This window comes from Neofelis nebulosa, chromosome 3 (assembly GCF_028018385.1).
Source record: "Neofelis nebulosa isolate mNeoNeb1 chromosome 3, mNeoNeb1.pri, whole genome shotgun sequence".
In the NCBI taxonomy this organism is placed as follows: Eukaryota; Metazoa; Chordata; class Mammalia; order Carnivora; family Felidae; genus Neofelis; species Neofelis nebulosa.
Window position 1 is genome coordinate 79163224 of NC_080784.1, and position 13996 is coordinate 79177219.

At 38.6% G+C, this 13996-nt stretch overlaps 1 protein-coding gene across 11 annotated transcripts in view; it reads left to right on the plus strand.

The window, feature by feature from the left end:
* Positions 1-13996, plus strand: part of IQCM (IQ motif containing M) — a 664496-nt gene that overhangs the window by 218593 nt on the left and 431907 nt on the right. For all 11 annotated transcript variants that reach the window (XM_058721202.1, XM_058721193.1, XM_058721197.1 and 8 more), the window contains exon 9: positions 5994-6049. In XM_058721202.1, coding sequence (XP_058577185.1) covers positions 5994-6049 — 56 coding nt within the window. The remainder of the gene's footprint in view (positions 1-5993; positions 6050-13996) is intronic.

Genomic DNA, 13996 nt, shown 5'->3' on the forward strand with positions numbered 1-13996 from the left:
TCTCCTCTGCCTCTTCAATCCGTGCTGTGGTCGCCTCCATTTTATTTGGACCTCATTATAGCATTTTTTAGCTCCTCATGACTATTTCTTAGTCCCTTGATCTCTGTTGCAATAGATTCTCTATACTTTTTTCAAGCCCAGCAATTAATTTATGACTATTATTCTAAATTTTTGTTCCATTATATTACTTAAATCGTTTTTGATCAGTTTGTTAGCTGTCGCTACTTCCTCCAGTTTCTTTTGAGGAGAATTCTTCCGTTTCATCATTTTGGGTATTCCCTGGGGTGGTGCAGAACTGCAGGGCACTTCCCCTGTGCTGTCTGAAGTAACTTGTATTGGTGGGAGGGGCCGCATTCACACCCGATGTCTGTCCCCAGCCCACCACTGGGACTGCAGCCAGACTGGTGTGTACCTTATCTTCCCCTCACCCAGGGCAGGACTCACTGTGGAGTTGTGTGGCCCTTGTCTTGGCGATTTGCACACTTCCAGACTTGTGGTGCAGCTTTGTTGGGATCTGGTGTATTAGCCAGGGTGGATCTGCAAGGTGCACAGGGATGGGAGGGGTAGGCTTAGCTTGCTTTGCTGCAGGTGGTCCCCTGCAGCAGGGGCCCTGGAGCACCAGGAGGGAGGCAGACCCATTAGAGGGGTGGATCCACGGAAGCACAGCATTGGGTGTTTGCACCGTGCAAGCAAGTTTGGTGACAGGAACTGGTTCCCTTTGGGATTTTGCTGGGGGGTGGGGAGAGGGAGATGGTGATTGCCAGTGCCTTTGTTGCCCTGCCAAGCTGAACTCTTTCTTCCAGGGCTCAACACCTCTCTCCCTCCCGGCGTCCTCTCACCCTCCCTGCTCTCTGAGCAGAGCTGTTGACCTTTAACATTCCAGATGTTAAGTCCTGCTGGCTGTCAGAACTCACGGAGTCCGGCCCCTCAGCTTTTGCAAGCCAGACTTCGGGGGTTCTGACTTGCCAGGCAGGCTGCCCCTTCCGCCCTGGCTCACTCCTGCCAGTCCGTGTAGTGTGCACCACCTCACCACCCTTCCTACCCTCTTCCATGGGCCTCTTGTCTACGCTTGGCTCCGGAGAATCTGTTCTGCTAGTCTTCTGGCGGTTTTCTGGGTCTATATCTTTTACAAATATATTTCAACCCTCAGAGGGACTTATATTGTAATGTAAACTTCTCCATCCAGCTCCCTCCTCTCATTAGTCTTTTTATTGTCTTTCATGTTATACTTCAATTCCTGCATTTAGAAGAATAAATTCCTATAGTTTTGATTTCTCTTGGAGATTGAAGAAACTTTATATAGTGACTGGTAAAGAAACAACCTGTGTGTTGGTGAGCTAAAGACCTTCTTCAGTCTTCCCTAATCTGAAAGTTGAATGGCTTTTTGAGGTCATCGCCATTACTGAGTGGCCAGCATTACCTTTGGAATCCCTCTATTTTTCTTAAGAACCGTGAAGAAAATGCTACACCTAAGAACATCTTCCAAAATGGATGCTGCTCTTGCTGCATGAGGAGATTTTGAATATCCATGGGTTTCCTGGGCATATCACAGCTTCCTAGGGGCAGTTAGATGGCTTGAAAATCCTCCTGTGGTTTTTATGTGTTTGGGGAAGCTCTAAAATTTAATAATGCAAAGATACTGACTTGTGAAAAATCCCAGAATGATGTGTTTGGTGCCTTCTGGTTCTGCATGTGTGCAAGCTATTGACATTCCTCCCTTTAAATTGCTTCTCATACAAGAAGCAGTAGCAATATAAAGGAGGAAGCTTACTGCTATTTCACAGAAGGTGCTAGTGACATGACTGACTTCTGCTGGGGAAACACAAGTGTTAATAGTCAAGCCTGGCAGGAAAAGATTTTCAGTTTATTTCACATCTTTTAATGTGTAATTGTAATTTTATATGTATATGCTATTAATGATTTTATCTTCACAATTACCTACTATTAAACAAACCTTTAACTTTACCTTTAATGGTGTGTTTATATATACTTCTGGTAGGGTCATATAACTGTTTAGAACTATGAAAATTCCTTGCTATTTAGAAAATACCCTTTAACCATATTTGGGGTAAGTATTGGAGGTGTAATATGCCAATAATAGATTACCTTTTTATAGTAAAAATATTCTAGAATTCCACACTAATACTAGTAATATAGAAATATGTCTTAGGAGGGGTGCCTGGGTGGCTCAGTCAGTTAAGCAACTGACTTCAGCTTGTGTCATGATCTCATGGTTTGTGGGTTTGAGCCCTGCATCAGGCTCTGTGCTGACAGCTCAGAGCCTGGAGCCTGCTTGTATTCTGTGTCTCTCCCTCTCTCTCTGCCCCTCCCCTGCTCATGTTCTGTCTGTCTCTTTTAAAAATAAATAAAAACATTTAAAAAAGGAATATGTCTTAGAGTTAATATGCAAAATGAAAGATTTTCTTCCATATTTCATCTGTGGTTAATCAAAAATTTAATCATTATAGTAAGAGAGAAATTCGCAGAATTGTCCAAAGGGAAAAAAAAATCCAGATGAAATTTGGAAAGAAAAGAAGAATTGATGGATTAGACAGCTGCTTCTAAAAAGAAGCTGGAGGTGCAATAATATTGTGTAAATTATCAGAATTAATCTTGGTACCAGTTAAATTGTAGGATGTGAGAAAATATGTGGGGGAATGGAGTCTGAGAAGTGGTTTGGAATAAATAACACACAGGTTGTTAAAAGTCTTAAAAATTTTTGACATGAGGGTTTAATAAATGAGTTACATCTTACATCAAGTATTTAGAATGTAGGGTAGGGTGCCTGAGTGGCTCAGTTGGTTAAGCATCTGACCTCGGCTCAGGTCATGATCTTGGTGGTTCCTGAGTTTGAGCCCTGCTTCAGGCTCCGCCCTTGGGATTCTCTTTCTTTCTCCCTCTCTCTCTGCCCCTTGCTCACTTGTGCCTTGTCTCTCTCAAAAATAAAATTAAAAAAAAAAATTTAGAATGTGTCACTCCAAATGCATGGTCATCTAGAGACAAAGAGCTTGAAATAGTTTAAAGAAGCAGGTCATACCTGTGGAAAAGGAAAGATTTTGATAAAGAATGGAGTTGAAACATTAAGACAGAATGGACTTGAGATTTGAATATATCTATATGTAGAACACTAATACTTATCAAAAGTCCACAGGACCTCTTAAATAGGACTGCTGCTGATTTTGCAAAATGGAGACTACCCCCTCAAATCGGAAAAGATCCAAAACAGAAACCAGTTTTTGATAGCAAGAGATAGAAGGATAGGAAGAGAGAGGCACAATGGAGGTTGTTAAGGCCATGCAGTTGCAAGAGGGTAACTGGAAAAAAAATCAGAGACTATCTTAGTACTGAAAATCCTCAAGAATGTTTGTCTGAGACTGTTTTACTTAGCAGCCTTCAAACTTGACACCCTTCATCATGGAGAGCATGCCAATTCAGTTATTCTGGCTAAGAAGGAAGCAGTTAAAAAAAAATCAAGTTGGCAAGTGTAAATAGTAGTATCACATACGGACAGTGTGTTCTTAGCCAAGCACATTGTTTTGTGCAAAGTGTGGAATATATTGGTTAAAATTAATTTTTGTAGTCATTAGTATTTTTGTAGCCATGAATATGTGTCATGGAACATCTTGAGGGCAACATTTGAAATATGTAGGTCTTGCTTCACGTTTTATGATGACCTACATGTTGCTCATAATTTTTTAAAAATTACAGTATTATTCTTGAAGATGATGTCCTACTTTGAAAATGAAAACATCATCAGGGAATTCTAAAAGTTACAAATAGTTGAGAGAGGTTACAAACTAATTTTCAAGGTGATTGTTGCATTTTAACATAATGATAGAAGAAAAGTTAATCTTTGATCTTAAAAAATGATTGGCATCAAATAAAAAATTAACATATATAAGTCAGATGCATCTGAGAGAGTAATAGGACACAGAATGAGTGTAACTTTAAAAGGGATACTTATAATTTGTTTAAAATATTTAAAACAATCATTCTTATGTCCTAATATTGAGGGGTGTTTGCAATGCAAACACAACTTACTTTCACTTGTCTTTATGTTTTTCCTTTATAGATTTAGAGATTTTATATCTCTAAAACTTCTTTGGCTTTAGTTGTCAAATAGTGGTTAAGGACATATTTGAAACTTAAGAACCAGAACTAAAATGAGCATTTCCTTGTGGTATCATGAGCATACCATATAACAATAGCCAAGACATTTTATGTTCCTGACTTCTTATAGAGTCTGAGGGAGAAGACAAAACCAACAATCCAAAATCCGTTAATTCATTTATCAAGATTTCCTCAAATTCCTCTTATCTGAGACCACTTTTTTCCCAAAGATATTTTGTGCAAAATAATTGTCATGGCAGATTATAAAGTAGATATGCAATTCATCAATGCCTCTAGGCATAAGTTTAACCTTTGGATCACACAGAATGACCAGGGAGGGAATGGCCCAGTTATTCTTAAGTCTTATAGAATTATCTTCCTGGTTGTTCTTTCCAATGTTGACAGATAATTGAAGAATTGTCTTAAAAAAATCCACATTAAACACTCTCATGTAATTGTTGAAGAAATGCTGTTGAAACTAATTATCACAACATACTACACTTCTTTTGAAGAACTCATGGAAGAAATTTTTCACAGAAGTTAAATTTGCTTCTCTTATAGACATTGTGAATGTCAGAACTACCATGTTTTCTTCATTACTTTGTGTATTCGTTGTTTGCCAGGCCTGCCATAATAAAATGCCACAGAGTGGGTAGCTTATATAATGGAAGTTAATTTTCTCACATTTCTGGAGACTAGAAGTCTAAGATCAAGATGCTGGCAGAGTTGATTTCTCCTGAGTCTTCTCTCCTTTGCTTACAGATGGCTGCTTCTTGGTGTTTCTCTGTGCACACGTGTCCCTGGCCATCTATTCCTCTTCTTATAAGGCCAACAGTTCTATTGGATTAGGGCTTCACCCTTATGACCACATTTAACCTTAATTACCCCTGAAAGACCTTATTTCCAAATATTGTCACATTGCGAATTAGGACTTCAATATATGAATTTTGGTGGAACATAACTCAGTTCATACATTTTGATAGCTAGGAAATGGAGAACAAAATCTGTGTGACAAAAATATCAGAAACTATTTGATACTATCTTTCTATCTATATTTTCCCTTTAATCTGGCTTTGTTATTTTCCTTTTTCGTATGTACTATATTTTTTGTAAGCTATCTTGAATCTCTTTTATAAGACAAGGAACACATAAACAAACAAACAAATAAATAAATAAATAAATAAATAAATAAATACATTCTCATCTGTAATAGATTTGTATGGATATTTTTTCACTGAAATGATTGGTAGGAACTGTATTCCTGGGTGCCAAAAGATGCTGGATGAAGTACAATGATCATACTCCTCTGAGTATTGTCAAACAGAAAAGTACTTAGGCTGCAAAGCAGACCAAAAGTTTCTTTGAGGTCTTTAGGAATTCCAGTCCAGGAGACACAGATTCAGGAGGAACCTGAGGGAGGAGAAAGAGTATATAAAGGCAAAACCCTAAGGCTTCTATAAGTTGTTTTGAAAGAATTATGACTGGTGTAGGTAAAAATAATTAACTTTAGTCTATTTAGGGTATGTTACTATGCTAGTTGTTAGGTTGGAATTCAGTGATATAAGCTTCATTCTGAGACCTGCAACATGATGTAGCCATTTGTGCCCAGCACAGTCTAAAAGTTTATGTTCCATCCACTTGTAGTTGTTCATTTCCCCGGTGGTCTCCTGGATCCTGACATTCTAGGGCCTTTGACATTCCTGACTCCATCTTGGATGTTTCAGTTCATAGTATACTTACAAATTTACATCAGTGTTTAGGTTTGTGATATAGATTAGAATGGAATGGTTCCTTCTCCCTTTGATAATAGAACATTAGTGAAATTAGAATTTTACATTGAAGTTGTTTTCCTACTTATGTCAACTCTTCTTTCTCTATTATAGAAAACCTTACTGAAGAAAGAGCAACAGCCTATCCAACCAGAACCAAAGCCACCCAGGTATATCTTTATGTGATAGCAGAAAAGTATAAATTAATGTGCTTGTTTTGGTTTTATCCTTACTTAGGTATCTACGTTTAAAGAAGTGCATGTGGTTGAAAGCTTGAGTTTTTAACGTATATGTTTTAGTGCTTCCATTTAATTTGACTAAGGCAAGGAGAAAAAAAATCTTTTTTTTTTTTTGAGTATATTAATGAGCATTCAGTAGACCAGGCTGAAGCTTACTATGTAGTAGCTGAGAAAATCAGTGTAAACAATAGTATATAATGTTTCATCTATTTTGTTTATTAGAAACAGGGTACTATAATTCACTATGGTAAAAGCATGTCTTTCAATGACTCAGAGAGAGTGTTAAGATTTCTTTGCTGTTATATGTATCAAATTTGTTAACAAACTTGTGAAAAACTATTGATTTTATGAGATAGATTGGACAGTGTGAGGGAAAGAATGGATTGTGGAAAGGTAACAGTGAACGTTCTCAGAAAGGGAAGTTTCACACTTGTGCTTTCTTATTTACTGGTAATACATTCATTCATTAACCCACCAAATATTATCTAGGACTAATGAGGTGCAAAGCACTGTGCCAGGCCATCCAGATGCATATAGTAAAGGGGTACACCTTGGAGACTGAAGTTTGTCAGAAGCTACCAGTTTGGAACTCTAAGTCCCCAGTAAATACAAGTTTATTGAAATATATTATTCAGCCTACCTTCTTCTACTTTATATCCTTCTTCATTCCTCTTCTCATTTACTCAAAATCTGTGGCTCTACAAGGTCCATAATTCCTCCTCCATAATTCCAAAATTCAGAAAGCTCCAGAAACTGAAAGTTGATGTCACTTTAGGTGGTACTAAAATTACTTGGTGTCAAAAACCTGACCTCAAGTGACAAGTGATTATGATTATTCGGTTTTTACTTTTCCTATTTTATGTGGATATTCACATTTTGCCTACATATTAACATTAATTACATTAGCTAATTAATATTGATGTGTTTTGTATCAGGACAGTGCCTCAGACCCTGCTTGAGTGTTACATAATATATCGTAAATACACTATATTAATTTCCTAAAATTAAAAAAAAATATGATTTCCAAAATATATATGACTCTAAGTTTCAAGTACTATGGAATTGCACTTATGGAAAATCTAGGCCAAATATGGCTATGAAAAATGCAATGCAATTATTTAAATATTCAGTAAACAGGGGTGCCTGGGTGGCTCAGTCGGATGAATGTCCGACTTCAGCTTAGGTCATGATCTCACAGCTTGTGAGTTCAAGCCCTGCATCAAGCTCTGTGCTGACAGCTCGGATCCTGGAGCCTGCTTCAGATTCTGTGCCTCCCTCTCTCTCTGCCCCAACCCACTCACACTCTGTCTCTGTCTCTCTCAAAAATAAATAAACATTAAAAAAATTTTTAAATACTCAGTTAACAGCTGTCCACTTTAAGATTGGATATTACTGGAGACCTAGTCTTATAATAAGTTTAGCCATAGCACTCAGTCTGGACTTATTATGTACTTGACTTTGTACTTTCATATAACTCCTGTTAAGAACACAATGAAGTAAGTATTTTTGTTATCACCATTTTATGGATGAGAAAAGTGAGGTTGAATATCTCATTTAGGGTCATCCAGCTAGTTGGCAATGGAACTAGATTCAAACCTAGGTTCTTTAATTATAGACACATAGCTATGATACTATAAATTGTGCCAGAATGATCTCTGACTAAAATTTCAACCTCTGTTAAGGCAAGGATTGTTAATTCTGTTTGCACTTTTATTTAAAGCTCCTCACATAATCTCTGGAATATAGCTGAACCCAGTAAATACAATTGCATAAGTGAACAATGTCCAGAGGTATAGGAAAAACAGATTTGTATTTTGTTTTTTTGAGAAAATTTTCTTTCAGTCTTTTATAGTTTATTCATTTAACAACAAATATTAAACACTTGCTGTTTTATGTGCTAAAGACAGCGTGAACAAGATAGACTCTTTACATCGATTTAACTTAAAGCCTAGGCATACTTTTCATTGCTGTTCACAATGGAAGTAGTTAAAAATTGGAGTTTAAGTCCCATTGAGTGATGGGGAGTTAGTGAGCACCTCATTCTTTCCATAGAAATCTTAGAAGGCAAAAACCTAAGGAGTGGAAACTGTGTCTTAGGACTAAAGGATTCACCTAAGTACTAAGGACAAAACAAATTGATTTGCCCTAATGAAAGTGTAAAATCAAGCCTTGACAAGTTCAAGATGATAAACTAGTAATTTGGCCACCAGATAGAATGAAAAAAACAAACAAACAAACCCAACATTCTGTCAAGGACAGTAACAGAATTCAGAATCTGTATAATGTAAAATGTTTAATATACAACAAATAAAATACTAGACATGAAGAAACAGGAAAATCTGATTTACATCAAAGAAAAAGATATCCCAGATGTTGGAATTAATGGGCAAAGAGCTTTAAAGTAGCTATTGTTAATGTTGAAGAACTTAAAGGAAAAGATGTTCATAATAATAGAGAATGCCAGCGGGGAGAGGGCCAACATGGCGGAGAAGTAGAGGGATCCATACGTCCAGCGTCTCTCAAACAAGGAAATGTAGAAGCCAAAGGACTTTGAACACCAGAGCCTGGGAGGAAAAGAGACTGAATCTACTAGAAAGAAAATGGGAAAGCTGGAAAAAAATAGGTGGGTAACTACCAACTGGGGGAGATAAAAAAAAAAGGCTGCATGGTCACGGAGGGGAGGGACTCCCTTCTGCAGATGGACAAAGGGAAGAGAAAGAGTGGCTAGGGGAGTGCAGGACCATAGCTGGACCGGAGAAAGACCGCAGACTGAGACTGAGAGGGATCCGGTCTCTAACTGTGGGGCTTTCTTCAGACAGGGGCTGACTCCCTGTTCCTGCACCTGGGGAGGAGGGGAGCCAGGCCTGGGTGTGGTGGTAGGTCATAGGCTCAGTATGCAGCTGGAGAAAGTGGTTCCCTCCCTGGAGGGCTGCGCGATAGTACAAAACCTGCCTGCATCTGCCACGCCTGGGCACAGTGGCTGGGCGGAGGGCACAGTCTGCAGGAGTATAAGGCGGCCGCTTGCCTGGAGTGCTGTGGGAAAAGACAAAGCCTGCCTGTGTGCGCCACCCTGGGGGCTTGCGGTGAGGGCAGCAGCTCTCAGTCTGCAATAGGAGAAGTCGGTCCTCCCTGAAATGCGGTGGCACAGACAAAGCCAGCTGGGACCACATATCGCTGCACAGAGAGGTACTTCCCCAGTGCCAGAGCACACAGAGTGGGACTTTGAATCCTAGCCAAACGCAGGGTCAGGGGAGTTGGTGGAGTGAGAAGGACCTCCCTGTCTGCACCCACAACACATTGAGGAAGACTCAAATGGAGTCCACTGAGTCTGGCTCCGTGGAGAAGAGACTGGGGGAATCACCATCCTCCCCCCACCCCACCACCACCACCGAAGTGGGGCCTCAGAGGGATCACTCCCCGGCCCATAGTGGAGGTGGGTTCAGATTTCGCCAACACACATGCCCTTGCACTGGGTAACTGTGTATCCACCGGAGCAGCACAGACCCTGCAGATAGCCCCTCCCGACAAGTGATCAGCATTGCCTGGATTAACTCTAGGTCAATTCTGGATATATAGATATATTCTAACCCCCTCTCCCTCATTTCTCCTCCTTATCTCTTCCCTCCCCTAAGCTGGTTACTTTGGTTATTGGTCTATCTAAACAGACATATTTAATCCATTGTCTTCATACATGTTCTACACCTCCTTCTTTACACTCCTTTCTCTCTCTCTGGAATAATCAAGCCATATAGCTTCTCTATCTGGGTAATTTTATCTTCCTTTCGTTTTCCCCGCCTCCTTCTTTATTTTCCTCCCTCTGGATTAAGCCTTTTAGTCTCTCTGGCTAATCATCGTTTATTCCCCCCACCCCACCCCCCTTGTCATTTCTCTCTTTGTATGTGCTCTTCCATAAGCATTACCTCCACCCTCTTCTTTACTTGTAGTCGGTGTTTATGGGTTTTTTGTTTTTAGTCTTTAAGCTTTTGTTTTTGTTTATTTGTTTGTATTTTTTGTTTGTGTGCTTGCGTGTTTTTGTCTCCTGTTTGTCTGTTTTCCTCTACAGGGCTACTCCAAGGAACAAATCAAAGCACACCTGGTGGAGGGTACAAAATATTACTACGAGCAGGGTAATAAAATAACCAAAGTCACAACAGAGAGCAAGTAACAATCCCCGAAAAAAACACCTCTTGAAGGGCCAGGCCCTGGACCTTGTATAATCCTACTTTAACATGACAGTGCTTGCAGGTGCAGAGCACACAAGCTTTTAAAATGCATAAGGGACAGAAAAGTAGCCAAAATGATGAAACAGAAGAATTCTCCTCAAAAGAAACTCCAGGAAGTAGCGACAGCTAACGAATTGGTCAAAACCGATTTAAGCAATATAATGGGACAAGAATTTAGAACAATAGTCATAAAATTAATCGCTGGGGTTTAAAAGAGCATAGAGGACAGCAGAGAATCTATTGCTACAGAGATCAAGGGACTAAAAAACAGTCTTGATGAATTAAAAAATTCTATAAATGAGGTGAAAAGAAAATGTAGGCAGCCATAGCACGGATTGAAGAGGCAGAGGAAGGATAGGTGAATTAGAAGATAAAATTATGGAAATAGAGGAAGATGAGAAAAAGAGAAAAAAATCCAGTAGTATGAGGGGAGAATTAGAGAACTAAGTGATGTAATCAAACAGAATGAATTTCGTATCATATCAATTCCAGAAGAAGAAGAGAGAGAAAGGGGCATAAAGTGTACATGAACAAATTATAGCTGAGAACTTCCCTGATCTAGGGAAGGAAACAGGCATTGAAATCCAAGAGGCACAGAGAACTCCCTTCAGATGTAACTTACATCGATCTTCTGCATGACATATCATAGTGAAACTGGCAAAATACAAGGATAAAGAGAGAATTCTGAAAGCACCTAGGGATAAACAGGCCCTAACATACAAAGGTAGACATATAAGGGTAGTAGCAGACCTATCTACTAAAACGTGGCAGGCCAGAAAGGAATGGCAGGAAATCTTCAATGTGATGAACAACAACAACAAAAAAATGCAACCAAGAATCCTGTATCCAGCAAGACTGTCATTCAGAATGGAAGGAGAGATAAAAGTTTTCCCAAACAAACAAAAACTGAAGGAATTCATCACCACTAAACCAGCCCTACAAGAGATCCTAAGGGGGATTCTGTGAGTGAAATGCTGCAAGGACCACAAAGTACCAGAGACACCACTACAAGCATGAAACCTATAGACATCACAATGATTCTAAACCCATATCTTTCAATAATAACGTTGAATGTAAATTGACTAAGTGCTCCAACCAAAAGACATAGGGTATCAGAATAGATAAAAAAACAAGACTTATCTATTTGCTGTCTACAAGAGACTCAGTTTAGACCAGACGACGCTTTCAGATTGAAAGTGAGGGGATGGAGAACTATCTATCATGCTACTGGAGGTCAAAAGAAAGCTGGAGTTTTACTTATATCCAACAAGCTAGACTTTAAATTAAAGGCTGTAACAAGATATGAAGAAGGACATTTTATAATAATTACAGGGTCTACCCATCAGGAAGAGCTAACAATTATAAATGTCTATGCACCAAATATGGAAACCCCCAAATATATAAAATAATTACAAACATAAGCAACCTTATTGATAAGAATGTGGTAATTGCAAGAAACTTTAACACTCCACTTACAACAATGGATAGAACATCTAGACAGAGAATAAACAGGAAACAAGGGCCCTGATTGATATATTGTATCAGAGGTACTTGACAGATATATTTAGAACTCTGTATCCCAAAACAACAGAATGTACTTTCTTCTCGAGTGCACATGGAACATTCTCCAAGATAGATCACATACTGGGTCACAAAACAGCCCTTCATAAGTATACAAGAATTGAGATCATACCATGCACGCTTTCAGACCACAATGCTATGAAACTTGAAATCAACCACAGGAAAAAGTCTGGAAAACCTCCAAAAGCATGGAGGTTAAAGAACACCCTCCTAAAGAATGAATGGATCAACCAGGCAATTAGACAAGAAATTAAAAAATATATGGAAACAAACGAAAATGAAAATACAACAATCCAAATGCTTTGGGATGCAGCGAAGGCAGTCCTGAGAGGAAAATACATTGCAATCCAGGCCTATCTCAAGAAACAAGAAAAATCCCCAATACAAAATCTAACAGCACACCTAAAGGAAATAGAAGCAGAAGAGCAAAGACACCCCAAAGCCAGCAGAAGAAGAGAAATAATAAAGATCAGAGCAGAAATAAACAATATAGAATCTAAAAAAAAACTGTAGAGCAAATCAATGAAACCAAGAGTTGGCTTTTTGAAAAGATAAACAAAATTGATAAACCTCTAGCCAAGATTCTCAAAATGAAAAGGGAGAGGACCCAAATAGATAAAAATCATGAATGAAAATGGAATTATTACAACCAATCCCTCAGAAATATAAGCAATTATCAGGGAATACTATGAAAAATTACATGCCAAAAACTCGATAACCTGGAAGAAATGGACAATTTCTGAAGCACCCACACACTTCCAAAACTCAAACAGGAAGAAATAGAAAACTTGAACAGACCCATAAGCAGCAAAGAAATGGAATCAGTTGTCAAAAATCTCCCAACAAATAAGAGTCCAGGACCAGATGGCTTCCCAGGGGAGTTCTACCAGACGTTTAAAGCAGAGATAATACCTATCCTTCTCAAGCTGTTCCAAAAAATAGAAAGGGAAGGAAAACTTCCAGACTCATTCTATGAAGCCAGCATTACTTTGACTCCTAAACCAGACAGACCCAGCAAAAAAAGAGAACTACAGGCCAATATCCCTGATGACTATGGACGCAAAAATTCTCAACAAGACACTAGAAAATTGAATTCAACAGCATATAAGAAGAATTATTCACCATGATCAAGTGGGATTCATTCCTGGGATGCAGGGCTGGTTCATCATTAGCAAATCAATCAACGTGATACATCACATTTATAAAAGAAAAGATAAGAACCATATGGTCCTGTCAATTGATGCAGAAAAAGCATTTGACAAAATTCAGCATCCTTTCTTAATAAAAACCCTCGAGAACGTCAGGATAGAAGGAACATACTTAAACATTATAGAAACCATTTATGTAAAGCCAACAGGTAATATCATCCTCAATGGGGAAAACCTAAGAGCTTTCCCCCTGGGATCGGGAACAGGACAGGGATGTCCACTCTCACCGCTGTGTTTAACATAGTGTTGGAAGTTCTAGCATCAGCAATCAGACAACAAAAGGAAATCAAAGGCATCAAAATTGGCAAAGATGAAGTCAAGCTTTCGCTTTTTGCAGATGACATGATATTATACATGGAAAATCCGATAGACTCCACCAAAAGTCTGCTAGAACTGATACATGAATTCAGCAAAGTCACAGGATACAAAATTAATGTACAGAAATCAGTTGCATTCTTACCCACTATAATGAGGCAACAGAAAGATTAATAAAGAAAGTGATCCCATTCACAATTGCACCAAGAAGCATAAAATACCTAGGAATAAACCTAACCAAAGATGTAAAAGATCTGTATGCTGAAAACTATAGAAAGCTCATGAAGGAAATTGAAGAAGATGCAAAGAAATGGGAAAACTTTCTGTGCTCATGGATTGAAAGAATAAATATTGTCAAAATGTCAATATTTCCCAAAGCTATCTACACTTTCAGTGCAATCCCAATCAAAATTGCACCAACATTCTTCTTGAAGCTGAAACAAACGATACTAAAATTTTTATAGAACCACAAAAGACCCTGAATAGCTAAAGTAATATTGAATAAAAAAACCAAAGTGGGAGGCATCACAATCTCAGACTGTAGCCTCTGC